The 14,494-nt window shown below is 45.3% G+C and overlaps 1 protein-coding gene across 1 annotated transcript in view; it reads left to right on the plus strand.

The window, feature by feature from the left end:
* sls (sallimus) overlaps positions 1 to 14,494 on the plus strand; it is a 145,248-nt gene that overhangs the window by 78,012 nt on the left and 52,742 nt on the right. The window contains exons 35-44 of the mRNA XM_088050807.1: positions 34 to 177; positions 229 to 630; positions 679 to 2,277; positions 2,326 to 5,084; positions 5,135 to 7,022; positions 7,072 to 7,303; positions 7,355 to 7,713; positions 8,102 to 8,444; positions 8,495 to 9,929; positions 12,294 to 12,423. Of these exons, the coding sequence (XP_087906933.1) occupies positions 34 to 177; positions 229 to 630; positions 679 to 2,277; positions 2,326 to 5,084; positions 5,135 to 7,022; positions 7,072 to 7,303; positions 7,355 to 7,713; positions 8,102 to 8,444; positions 8,495 to 9,929; positions 12,294 to 12,423 (9,291 nt within the window). The remainder of the gene's footprint in view (positions 1 to 33; positions 178 to 228; positions 631 to 678; positions 2,278 to 2,325; positions 5,085 to 5,134; positions 7,023 to 7,071; positions 7,304 to 7,354; positions 7,714 to 8,101; positions 8,445 to 8,494; positions 9,930 to 12,293; positions 12,424 to 14,494) is intronic.

A 14,494-nucleotide genomic window follows, 5' to 3' on the forward strand; every position in this document is an offset into this window, starting at 1 on the left:
AAAACTCTTCTTAACTTCTTAATTTTATTGCAGCCAATCGCCTTACCACAATGCACGACTTCGGTTATGTTGCTCTTAACATGAAATACGTCAATCCGGAGGACTCCGGCACTTATACCTGCCGCGCGGTTAACGATTTGGGTGAAGCCGTCACCTCGGCGACCCTCTTCGTCCAATGTAAGTAACATTGTTAAAACAGAAGAACTGTTAATTGACTGATTTTTGTAGCCAAAGCGTCTCTTCAACTGGAGTCGCAACACGAAGGAGCTCTGCAAAAACTGCGCCAACTGGAGGATTCCTCCAAGTACCAACGCCGCGAAGAAGAAGACATTGTGGTAACTCAAGCTCCACGCTTCAGCACGCAACTGAATGGACCAACTGACCTGGTTGAGGGACAAAGTGCTCATTATGAGTGCCGCATTGAGCCGTATCCTGACCCCAGCATGAAAGTCGAGTGGTTGCATAACGGACAACCGTTAACCACTGGACATCGCTTCAGAACAGCGTACGACTTTGGCTTCGCCAGTCTTGACATCCTCACCGTCTACGCCGAAGACTCCGGAGAGTACACGTGCAGAGTAACGAACCGTTTGGGTCAAGCGCAATCATCGGTAGTCACAAACGTTAAATGTAAGCTACTGGGAGCTCTTCTTCTCTTATTAACAATTTAATTTGCAGCGAAATCCTCCATCATCCGTGAAACTCAACACGAAGAAGCCCTGCAGAAGATACAGTACCTGGAGGACGACTCCCGGTACAAGAAGGTAACTCACGAAGACGCTATCATACTGGAAAAACCGCAATTTGGCCGCGGTTTGAAGACCATCGAGAATCTTCCGGAGGGTTGCAGCGCCCACCTGGAGGCCACTTTGACTCCAGTGAACGACCCCACCATGAGAGTGGAGTGGTTCTGCAACGGCCGCCCCATTCAAACCGGCCATCGTTTCAAAACCACGTACGACTTTGGTTTCGTGGCGCTCGACATCCTCTACGCCTACGCTGAAGACTCTGGAACTTACATGTGCAGAGCTAGAAACGCCGTCGGTGAAGCTGTCACAACAGCAAACGTGCAGGTTGTGGCCAAATCGGGATTGTATCTCGACACTTTGGATGAACAAAGACTCAAGAAGATCCGGGATTTGGAAAGTTACGAGCGCCCCAAAAAGGAAGAAGTGGAACTGCAACCTCAGCGTCCGGTGTTCCTCACGCCGCTGGTGAGTTTGGAGACGCTGAAAGAAGGCGATCACGCGCATTTGGAGTGCAGAGTAGAACCAGTCAACGATCCCAACCTCAGGATTGATTGGTTTGTTAACGGCGTTAAACTGAAGACTGGTCATAGATTTAGGACCACTCATGACTTCGGGTACGTTGCTTTGGACGTACTCTACACCTACGCTGAAGACAGTGGTACTTACATGTGTAAAGCCACTAATTTGGTAGGTGAAGCCGTCAACACCTGCACCATTAAAGTCGGCGGTAGAAAGAGCATCTTGTTGGACACCCACCACCCAGAAGGTCTGGAAAAGATAAGAGAGTTAGAAGCGCAAGGGCGTCCGACTCGCCTGGAGGTGGAAGAGCCCATCCCGATACCTCCACGCCTAGTGGCTGAACTTCGCGGTAACACCGAAGTTTACGAAGGAAAAACCGCTCACTTTGAAGCCCAAGTCGAACCAATCCACGATCCTAACTTGAGGATTGAATTCTACCACAACGGCAAACCTTTACCATCTGCAGCTAGGTTCCACATCACCTTCGATTTCGGTTACATCGCCTTGGATATTGGACACGTCGTACCAGAAGACGCTGGAGAGTATTCAGTCAAGGCTATTAACAACCTTGGACAGTGCACCTCGTCCATAAACCTGAAAGTAATCGCCAAAGATAACATTATTCTGGAGTCGCAAAGACCTGAAGGTTTGGACAAGATCAGACAATTGGAAGAGCACGTGCCGTACAAGAGACCCGATCAGGATGAACCCGTCACTAGACAAAGACCAGTCTTCACTCAACCCCTTCAAAACATTGATTTTATTCAAGAAGGACAAACAGCGCACTTTGAGTGCCGTCTTATTCCGGTTGGTGACCCCACGCTGAAAGTGGAATGGTTCCGCAACGAAAAACCGTTGGAGGACAGCTCAAGAATCACGAAAGTCCATGACTTTGGTTTCGTCTCTCTTGACATCAGTCACGTCCGTGATGAAGACGAAGGAGTTTATATCTGCAGAGCGTCCAATCCTCTTGGAGAAGCTGTCACGACTGCATCTATGAAAATTAGAAGTGAGTAGTCTCATTGGTACCTCCTCCAGTTAATGTTTGTTTTTGCAGCCAAAGCCAGCATCCAACTGGAGACTCAACACCCAGAAGCCCAACGCAAGATTGCGCAGCTCGAACAACCATTGGCTCCACGTCCTGAAGAACCGGAGCGCCACTTTGAGAAGCCGATTTTCACTCAGATTCTCACAGGACCCACAGAGTTGTGGGAAGGCCAACACGCGCACTTTGAAGCAAGAGTGGTACCGGTTGGAGACCCCAGCTTAAGATTCGAATGGTACGTGAACGGCGTTGAACTAAAGTTAGGCTCGAGGTTCAAAGTCACCCACGACTTTGGGTTCGTTACTCTGGATATAATGTCCACCGTTCCTGAAGACTCCGGAGTTTATATGTGCAAAGCCATCAACAAATCCGGAGAAGCCGTGTCTTCAATCTCTATGAAAGTCAAATCTAAGTCGAGCATCGTCGGAGATACGTTGCAACCTGACGCTTGGCAGAAGATCCAACTCAAAGAAGCTGAAATGAACAGAGTTCCAGAGATGTTTGTCGATACCACTCCTCAACAGCCTCCGGTGTTCACCACGCATCTTCAAAGTTACGACAAGTTGGTTGAAGGGCAGCACGTGTACCTTGAAGCTCAAGTTGAACCAAGAGCTGATCCCAACGTGAGAATTGAGTGGTTCAAAAATGGGGTTTCTTTAACCACCGGCGCTCGTCTGCGCAGTACCTTCGATTTTGGTTTGGTAACTTTGTCCATCAACGGTCTCAGAGATGACGACTCGGCTATCTACACCTGCAAAGCCACGAATCTCTTGGGCGAAGCCATTTCTACTTGCACCCTTAAAATTGAAGATCGCCACTGGTTGTTGGGTCAGACCCTCCACCCTGACGCCATCCCGAAACTCGAGGCTCTTGAGCGACCTCAAGAACCGCGCGCTGAACAAGCCGAGCCCACGTACGAGTTACCGATCTTCATCACGCATTTGAACAACGTTGAGTGCATGGAGGGTGAAAACGTCCACTTCGAGTGTAACGTGGAGCCGTCCAAAGACCCCACTTTGAAGATCGAGTGGTTTATCAACGGCAAACCTTTACCTTCTGGTACGAAGTACAAGTCAACTTACGACTTTGGTTACGTGGCTCTTGATATAAACCACGTCTATGAGCACGACGCCGGAATCTACACATGCAAAGCTACTAATACCAAGGGCTCGGCCACCACGTCCGGTTCTTTGCGCGTCACTTCCAAAACCAACATTTATCTAGACACTCAACACCCGCAAGGAAAAGCAGGTCTAGATGCCATCAAAGACACCGAAGAAGCCTTCGCTGCTAAGTACAGACGTGCCGACAGCACTCCTGACCACGAGTTCGCTAAACCTATCTGGACGACACCACTCAACCCTGAGTTTAGACTGGTGGAAGGACAACCCCTTCACCTTGAAGGCGTGGTGGAGCCCAAAAACGATCCAAACTTGAAGATCGAGTGGTTTTTCAACGGTAAATCGCTAGATCACGGCACGAGATTCAAACTCACGAGCGATTTCGGTTTTGTCACTCTTGACCTCACCGACGTCTATGAACGAGACCAAGGAATCTACACCTGCAAAGCGTCGAACAAAGCCGGTGAAGCTTTTACCTCCACGACGATTTACTGCACTAGCAAAGCTAATTTGATTGAGCGCACGCAGCATCCTAAAGGACAAGAAGGGTTGGAAAAGATCCAAGATCTCGAGGACTCGCTCAACAGACCGGAGGCTCAAATTCCGGAGACAGACGAAGGACACGCGCCTGTGTTCACTTCGGAGTTCACTCATCTCACTAATTTGAGTGAAGGGGAAATTGCGCACTTTGAAGCTGGTTTAACTCCCATCGGGGACCAAACCATGGTGGTGGAATGGTTTTACAACGGCAAGACCATCGAGGCCTCCCATCGGTTCAGAACAGTCCACGCCTTTGGTATGGTGGTACTGGAAGTCCTCGGTTGCAAAATCGAAGATTCTGGTACTTACACCTGCAAGGCTACTAATAAATGGGGGGTTGCCGAACAAAGCGTCACTCTTGAGTGCACTGAGAAGACCAAAGGACAGAAACCGAGATTTACCACCCAAATTCAAAACATTGTTGGTTTGAAAGACGGACAATCCGCGCACTTTGAGTGCACGTTGGTACCGGTGAACGACCCTGACTTGAAAGTCGAGTGGTACCACAACGGCCAACAGATCCTTCAGTCGTCTAGGATTAAGACAGTCTCAGATTTTGGGTTCGTGGTCATGGATATTTCCTACATCCAGGACCATGACTCTGGGGAGTACGTCTGCAGAGCTTACAACAAATACGGGGAAGACACCACCAAAGCCACGATTTCTGCGCATGGTAAAGGAGGAGTGTTCTCGGACAGCCTCCAACCCGACTCTCTTGCAAAAATAAGAGAGTTGGAGAGTCTGCAAGGACAGCAGGCGCAAGTTCCTTCAACTCCAGTGACCGAACCACCGAAGTTCATCACTCAGATTCAAGACGTGATGAAGTTAGTCGAAGGACAGAGCGCTCATTTTGAAGCTAGACTCACTCCGGTCACCGATCCTGATTTGGTTGTTGAGTGGTACTACAACGGAAAGAAGTTGCCGCATGGTCATCGATACCGAACGTTCCACGACTTCGGAATCGTCATCCTCGACATCTTGTACTGTTATGAAGAAAACTCCGGCACTTATGAATGCAGGGCTGTTAATAAATACGGAGAGGACAGCACAAAGGCCAACTTGAAATGCGTCTCTAAGGCTAATTTGATCCTGGACTCGCAACTCCCGCGGGTAAGTACCAATCTCTTGTTGAAATTGTGGGTTTATTGGGATGATTCCAGGGCATGGAAGGCGGCTTGGAGAAAATCCAGACTCTGGAGGACTCTCTGACTCGCCAAAGAGACGAAAAAGTTACGGAAGAAAAAGGAAGAGCTCCAGTTTTCACGGTACCACTGTCCAACATCGACAGCTTGCGAGAGGGCGAAAGCGCTCATTTCGAAGCGAGACTGATTCCCACCGACGACCCCAAACTCAAGGTTGAGTGGTTCTGGAACGGAAAACCATTGAGGACCGGTTCCAGATTCCGCACCTTCTGCGACTTCGGCTTCGTTATTTTAGAAATCTCCCCTGTATATCCGGAAGATTCCGGCGAGTACTCCTGCAGGGCCTTCAACGACTACGGCGAAGCTGTTACAACAGCTTCCATGAAAGTCCAAGGAAAACGAAGCATCATCCTCGAGTCCCAATTACCGAAAGGTATGGAAGGCACCATTGACAAAATCGCGGAGCTTGAAGGTCTGGGAATTATACCATCTCAAGCCACTCCTGATGACGATACCGGAAGACCACCTGAGTTTATTACCACACCCTCTGATTTAACACTGGGTGAGAACTCTTTGGCGCACTTCGAGTGCAAACTGATTCCTGTAAACGACCAGAGTATGAGGGTTGAGTGGTTCCATAACGGCAAAGCGTTGTGGGCTGGTTCTAGAATCAAAACCATCAATGACTTCGGATTTGTTATTCTTGAAGTTGCTGGAGTTTACCAAAGAGACTCCGGATTGTACACTTGCAAGGCCACCAACCGTCACGGCGAAGCTACAGTCTCGTGCAAATTACAAGTGAGAGGACGCCAAGGTATTATTTTGGAGCCTCAATTACCATCGAACTTCAAGAGTGGAACCGAAAGCATCCAGAAACTCGAAGAGACGCTGTATAAACGCGAAGAAATTACCACGGAAGAGGAGAAACCGAACCCTCCGCGGTTCATTGTTGAAATCAAAGACAACGTGGATGTTCCAGAAGGTGGTCCAGTACACTTCGACTGCCGCGTGGAGCCCACCAACGACCCCAGCATGCGCATCGATTGGTTCCACAACGGACGTCCATTCGCGACAGGTTCTCGAGTTCACCAAATCAACGACTTTGGGTTCATTTCTTTGGATATTGACTACACGTACTCGAGAGACGCCGGAGAGTACATCTGCAGAGCTACGAATAAATGGGGCTCTGCCACTACTAAAGCCACCGTGACATCTACGTCGAAGCGCACCATCGACTACGACTCCCAACTTCCAGCAGGGATGAGCGCGGAGAAACTCAAAGAGTTGGAGCGTGGAAAAGTCACGGAGAAGCCTCAAGAGGACAAAACTTACTCTCCTCCGAAATTCATCACTCAGATTGAGTCCAGCACTGTTGAGGAATCCGAATCCGTGCACTTCGAGTGCCGTGTTGAACCCAAAGACGACCCAAGATTGCGGATTGAATGGTACCGCAACGGTAAGTTGTTGCCGTCCGGTCACCGCTACAGAACTGTCTACGATCTGGGATTCGTCTCTCTGGACATTTTGTACGTTTACGCGGAGGACTCCGGAGAATATGTCTGCAGAGCTGTTAATGATTACGGCGAAGACTTCACCAAAGCTAAAGTCACGTGTAAGAAACTCCCCAATATCATCCTCCAGAACCAGGTGCCCAAAGGCATGAAGAGATCGGAGACTTTAATGCAAATGGAGGCGGCGATCAAGAAGTACACCTCCGAGATTCACTTAACTGAAGACGATTTATACGACGTTGATAAGAAACAGCCGCCGCGGTTCGTTACGCAGATCCAAAACCAAGAGACGTTGGTTGAGATGCAGACGACGAAGTTCGAGTGCCAGTTGGCGCCCGTCGGAGACCCGAACATGAAAGTGGAGTGGTTCTTCAACGGGAAGCCGCTGCCACACAGTAAGATTGTTACTCTCGTTACTTTATTTTACTATAAGTTTATTTACAGAAAATCGTTTTACTCCAATCTATGACTTTGGCTACGTCGCCATGAACTTCGGCTGGGTGTACCCTGAAGACAGCGGCGAGTATCTCTGCCGCGCCACTAACTTATACGGGATGGACGAAACTCGCGCCATCATCAAAACCGCTGGCAAACCCGGAATTATTTATGATTCTCAGTTGCCGAAAGGTATGAAGAGTATTGAGAAGATCAGAGAGCTCGAAGCCGCTTGGCAGGTGTAAGTAGACTTTTCCAACACCACGGCGTGGTGTTAATTGGTGTTTTGTAGCGTCCCCGAGGAGGCGCAAGAAGAGAGCAAACCTCGCTCCGCCCCCATCTTCGTGAGCAGACCCGAACCCTGCACCGTCCAAGAAGGCGACTGGGCTAGGTTCTGCTGCCGCGTGACTGGACATCCTCGACCACGCGTCATGTGGTTGGTCAACGGCCACACTGTGGTCAATGGCTCTCGCTACAAACTCACCTATGACGGCATGTACCATATGGATATTCCGAAGACCCGTCAGTACGACACTGGTAAAGTGGAAGTGATCGCTCGCAGCTCTGTTGGTGAAGCCATCGCCGAGACGCAATTGAAGGTCATTCCTAGACACGATGATTACAGAGGGGTTCTTAAGAACTCGCCAAGACGTAAGTGCCGTACCGATACTCAACAGACATCTTTCTATATACTTGACATAATGCACATATACTGTGAAAACATGCAAAGAGTCAGACATTTCGCTTTAACACTCCAAACCTGTACACTACCTCCTTGATAGTCCTTCCCTTCTTCTGCTTCGACCAACGTCGGCATTCTAAAGGAGTAAGAGACAGGTATGCCATTGTGTATGATATCGTTGTATGTTGCATGTTGAACCCCTCCTGAAATGTGCATCATGTGTTAGATCGTAAACCATTTGGTATATTGTGTACGAGAACCACCGAGAGAATGTCTTCAGAACTCGAGTTCTCTCGGTGCTTCAACTGTATGTCCAACCCGAACTCGACCCTGTCTAATCGCTATATTGACATTTAGCTTGGTACGACCTCGAACTCACTCAGTACCAGAAGGAGCGCGCAGAGACTGAACTTGAGCGAGTGTTTGACGAACGCAACACTCAACAACGCGAACAAGGAATTAACGTCACCGGCGTCCACGTCCAACCGAAAGAGTTCAAAGAAGAAGAAACGGAGTGGCAGAAATCGGTCAAAACGAAGAAAACCGACGACTACTACAGCAAGATCCAAGAACTTGAAAACGAGCAAGTAATCAAAGAAATCAAGTTGAGAGAATCGTCGCATCAATACGCCATTCCTGGGGAGAAGATCGTCTCCAGTTCGCTGGCTAAAGGAATGGCGCAGAAATATCAAGACAACTTGTAAGACTTTGGAGGATTTGTTACCTTTGTACTATTAATTGTTGTTTCAGGGAACCAAAGCCGGAGAAAGTTGATCTAAGGCCCATTCCGCACGTGCAGAAGGAGTCCGAGCAGGTGATTGCCCACCGCGACCAAGTTCAATTGAAGAAGACTGACAAAGGCAAAGAGATCCAGCAGGGACGCGAAGTGATTGTCGACTCTAAAAGAGGAGCGTATCCTCCGGATCCGACGGAATCCGGCGTCCACGGACGCGAAGTCTACGTGACCAAACAGCGCCAAACCCAGAAAGAAAACGTTGGAGACACTGAAATCACCCGTCATATTACCGCCACTGAGACCACCGACGTTGAGCACAAGGCGAAGACCCAAGAGCGACTAGTTCAGGGTCAAGTCCTTCCTTCCAACCCTCCGGTCTTCACCAAGAAGATCCAGCCGTGTCTAGCCTTCGAAAACACCTCGGCGAGGTTCGAGGTGGAGTTCGACGGAGACCCGCTGCCGAAAATCACTTGGTATCGCGAAGACTTCCCGATTACCAGTTCTCCGGATTTGACCATCTACACCTTTAGCACCAAATCCATCTTGGTGCTGCGCCAAGTTTTCTTGGAGGACTCTGGGGTTTTCAGCGTCGTCGCTGAAAACCGGGGAGGATCAGCAAAATGCAGCGCTAATTTAGTCGTGCAAGAACGAAGAAGCACCGCGCGTGGTGGAAAAGTACCACCGAGCTTCGTCTCCACCATCCAAAGCGCCGCTGTTAACGTCGGCCAGCTGGTGCGGTTTGACGCTAGAATCAACGGCACCAAACCCATCGACGTCTACTGGTTGAAGAACGGCAAGAAAATCATCTCAGATATCCGCTACAAGACGTTGGAGGAAGACGAAATCCACACTCTTCTCATAATCGAAGTCGTACCGGAAGACTCCGGGAAATACGAGTGTGTCGCCATCAACGGTGCCGGTGAAGCGCGTTGCGAAGCCGAATGCGTGGTTCAAAGACCCGCGACTCCGTCAAAACCCGCCAAACCCACCACTCCTACGAGTGAGAAAGCCCCCAGCATTGTCGAACCGTTGAAGGACCAGAAAGTGCGCGAAGGACAAGCCGTGGCCTTCAGATGCAAGATTACAGGCAAACCTGCGCCTTCAGTGCAATGGCAGAAAGGGGATAAGATTATCAAACCCTCGAAGTACTTCCAGATGGTGAAGGACGGGGATAATTACACGCTGAAGATCTCCGAAGCGTTTCCTGAAGACGAGGGTGTGTACAAATGTGTAGCGACGAATCCCGCCGGAAAGGTTACTTTGCAAGCGAATTTGAAAGTTTTGGCGCCGGAGACGCAAGAAGTCGCGCCTTCGTTGACGCCGATGAAGGATGTTATTGTACCTGAGGGAAGTCCTGCTCAATTTAAGACGACCGTGGCTGGGAAACCCAAGCCGACTGTGCAGTGGTTGAGGGAAGGATTCCTCATTCCCGACTCGCCAGATTTCCAGGTAAATTTTATCTTTGATTTTACAAAATTAGCCGCGCGTGTTGGGTAAAGTTCAATTCATTTTAAGAATAGATTGCAAAACAAGATAATAAGAATCACATGTGCACAAAACGAATGGAAAGTGACCCAAAATATTTCTAGAGCAGGTGATTGTGTCATCTTTCAAATAAATGAAACGAGGAAGTTACCTGCTCAAAAATGAGGCTGCGCAGGCAGAAATAACGCGGTTTTCGTAAAAATTTAGTTAGTCCTAGATTTGCGTGCCAAAATAGTTATTTGTTTCGCTAGGCTGGAAATTTTTTCCGAGGGCGAAGTTTTGAATTTCCGGCATTTCCAAAGCATTTTCCAGGCGTGTTAAACACAGAAATTTGTGCGCAGCCAATTAATAGTGACTTATTTTGAGTTGGGAGTGTTTTTTGGGGAATTTTAATTAGTTGGGAAATAGGTTGGTAGCACCATATTCGATCAAACAATTGAAAAACAATTTAGTTCAAATGTCAGAATTTTGTACTTTTGTAATGTTTTACTGCAACTTTACTTGATTAGTTTAGCTTTTTTACTTTTCAAGGTCATTGGGCTGCACAACGGCACACGAATTGACAGAATTGACATTTATGCAGTGATGTCAACTATCAAAATAAAATCAACTTTAGTCGAAATAATTTCTAAACTAAGCGTTCATAATGAAGATATTTCGATCAATACACTATTATTTCTTGTTGTACTTGGCTTAATAATTCATCTGAGAAAAACTCTTTGGTTGCAAGAGAACCATCATGATCATGATCAACATCTTCGCTCTCTTGGCTCTCCCTTGCGTTCCGATAACCTCAAAACGTCACACCTGTCAAACTGGCTGAAATTGGATTTGGCTACTTCGATTTTTTGTCCCGAATATTTTGCAAATGCCAACCACCCTAAAATTCCCTAGATTTCGAAACCAAGTTTTTTCGTTTAAAATAAGGCGAAATAGAAAAAATAGCGTATGATACTTGTTCATAATGCATTTTGCCGCACTTACTACTTTATGACACTCCTCGCTCGAGCCCTAAAAACGTGCGTGCGGCAAAATGTTCATTATGAAACGCGTTTCATAATATACTATTTTTGTCGCAAATGAGCATCATAAATGCCATAAAAAATGACGCACGTTTTTGTTTAACTAGGCTGGAAAACGTCGTCGAGAAACACAAAATTTTGTGCGTCGACAATAATTAACAGTAATCTTGTTATTTATTTTGACTTTTAGTATAAATTTGGACGTCATTTTCTCATTTAGGGAAATTTTACCAGTAGAGAAATAGTTTGGTAGCACAGCATTCAAACCGAACAATTGTTTTCCAAATTGGCACAATTGACATATATGCAGTGATGCCAACTAGCAAAATAACTTCAACAATACTAAATGTCACTTTCAAAATATGATTTTCTTGCCGCAAATGCCAAGAAAAATGCCGAAGGCGCCAAATTAAATTGTAGGGAAATAAAAATTCAAAATACTTAAAAATGATTTATTAAAACATAAAATGACAACATAAAGGCTTTTCCATTGTAATAACAAGCAATTAAACTTTGCGAGTGCTGGCAAAATTATTTTGAGCATGTACGCAAGCACTGCACTAATTTATCTGTTCCGAAAATATGAGCAACAGTGCAGAACATCGTAAATCATTACCGTTGGGAAGCCACGCTTTCGTTAAATTTTATTTCATTGTAGTTACAGAGGAGGACTTCTTGTATGTTCTGCCATAAAACCAACAAAAACTGTAGGTAAAAGTAGAACTTTTCTATGATAAAAGTTTTTCATCTACCTGTGCCAAAACGGTTTATTTCTAGAAAATTAGCCTAATTAATGCGAAACTAAAATGTTATTTCTTGGCAAGACGTATTGTTTACTTGAAGAAAAAATCGGCGGTTTTGTATGTGCAGAAGTTTTTAAGGATTGAAATATTAGTTCAACGAAGAAATGAAAACCTGGAAATAAAAATTAAAAATAGTACATCTCCAGCAGATGTAAAAATAAGTTGCTCTGAAGAAATTTGTATATTTGTTTTATAAACGAAACCAGTCTCCCTTTTAACCGTTAGATTTAACGTCCAAACAAATCCGCTAAAAATAATTATGGATATCGAGATCAATAAAATTAATTCAGGAGTATCGAGAAAGTGAAAGGAAAATTCTCGATCCCAACTTCTTAACATAACAGCCTCGTTTTGCAGCAATTCATCAAAGCTTAATTAAAAGAGCATAAATCCAATTAAATAAACCGTTTGTCTGAACTTTACACTCCAATAACTTACGAGTTTATAGCCGCGTAATCAATGATATCGTCTTCTCAGTGTAAACAATTTTTTATCGCTTCCAGATGATACACGAGGGCAACAACGCAGTCCTCCTGATCTCAACAACGTACGAAGAAGATTCGGGTACATTCACATGCAGAGCGACATCGTCGGCAGGCCAGGTGGAGCGATCCGCCAAACTGATCGTCAAAAGTAAGAAATAAATCCTTTCACCCTCACATCCCTAGTCGATTGCAATCCCGAATCGATTTTCTAGTCTTATGAATTATTTATTGTTTAGCTTGAAATGTGTGCTGCTCTTTTTTGAAAATTTAACAAATAGTGTCACTGGAAGGCAGCTCATATTTTTGGTTCTTAGAATGTAATAAGAGGTGATTGGGTAAATCAAGTTCCAAGTGATGATATTTTAGGAGTGAACACAGCTTTGGCACTAATCTGCTGAACGCTGGGCTTTTATTATTTATTATATTGTTTATGAACCATGTATCGTAAAAGCATTAATTTAATAAACTGCTATTATTAAGATGTCGTTTAAAGTGTGACCTCCTCTCAGAATCAGAGAAACCCCGCGACCACAGGTGCAGAGATGCATCTTGGTCTAGTAAACAAAAAGATTCTAACTAGGGTCGTGTGCACCATGACACACGCTCAACTATTTTAAACTTCCACTGTATTACATTACCAATCTAAATTAGGAGACCCGGCCGCACCTTGCCAGATGTCTTTTATAATCTCGAGGAGAGAGGAATAACACAAGTCTCAGAAAAAAATTTATTTCAAAAATTTACAATTTCAATACCCAACGTTGGCTCGGCTCCAACTCTGAAACAATCAAATGAAAAAGTCGCCCCTAAAACTCACCACTTGGAACTCGAAACCACTTCATCCCCGTCGAAAACAACCCGCGGGAATTCGCCCCAGAGCCGGCTTCAGGGCGAATTCCCCCGGTGAAGTCACACACGTCTTCTCGCGGCAACTGCACATGTTTGAGTGAGGCAGTGAGGCGCCGCCTCACGTGGAGGACGTAGTAGGGGGTGCGTACGATGCGTGAGCATTGTGAGTCATTTTTTACCCAAAATAGAGACCGCGGCGATGATAAATTCCTAATCATTGGGATAAAAATATCGGACCAACTGAGTCATAAATCGCGAGCCTCAATTATCCGCGGTTTAAAAAAGGCGGCGTGCAAAAAGTGGGTCAAAAAATAAATTACTTGCACGTTTTCTGCAATCAATCCTAGCGCTGCTCCGATCAAGATTGACAATAATGAGCGACTTGTGCCAACACCGAAATATTTGGAGTCGACCTCTTAAAACGAGCGAATTTCGCAACTCATCTTTTCGCACCTATCTTCACTCTGACTCATGCAGTTTTTTTTGTGTTACGAAATCCTGCGTTTAATTCGTTGGACGGAGCCCCCATTTATTATTTTTATGGGACAGAAAGTTAATGTGCATCCCAACAGATTTTGGATGTCTTTCACAGTTACGTCAGTGGGGATATATTTATTTTACGTACAGCAAAACAATTTGTCATTTACTTGGAATCTCAGACATTCTTATTATTTTTCCTTTGGCTATTTTAAACGTAAACATGCGGTTTTTTCGGGGCGCAGACCCAGTTTAGGCATGACGCGTTGCTTTTTGAAGCCTCTTAAATCCGATGCCCATAATTAGACTTCCATTGAAAAATTATCTATTTGTGCAGGCAAATTAAAACTGCAATCTTCTCAAACATGGCGATGCATCATCTTGTTAATCATCTTAAGCTAACAATGCGCACAACTAAGCGCGGATAATAAGTCAGTTCAGCTAAAACGAAGTAGATTTTATCTAACAGTGTAGTCTTTAACAAAGTAATTAACTGTATAATTAGTAATTAGTAAGTAACCTCATTTCATTAATTTTAAAGTGTGCTGAATTAAATCCGCTCATATAATCCTAATTTAATTACAAAACGGTAATTTAAATGGTTGCGCCGATTTTATTTATTTGTAGCCAAAAATAATCTTTTTGTAGTCTTGTGATAAATATAGTGACGCATAAACTGACTCAAAATTGGTGATTAATCAGCAGAGAAATAAAATTTCACCCACCTGAGGTCAAACCTGAGTGGTCTAACTTATTTTAGTTTGATTGTTTCTGAAACTCACTGAATTGGAATTTTGTTCGGGAACAAATTATTCTAAATTTAATGAAGCGTGCAGCAATTAATTACATGGTTAATTGTTTCCACTAATTAATTAAGAAATAGTCGAGTGTTG

The sequence above is a fragment of the Gnatocerus cornutus genome, chromosome 2 (genome assembly GCF_029298725.1).
Source record: "Gnatocerus cornutus isolate USDA-ARS CGAHR chromosome 2, icGnaCorn1.1, whole genome shotgun sequence".
Lineage (NCBI taxonomy): Eukaryota > Metazoa > Arthropoda > Insecta > Coleoptera > Tenebrionidae > Gnatocerus > Gnatocerus cornutus.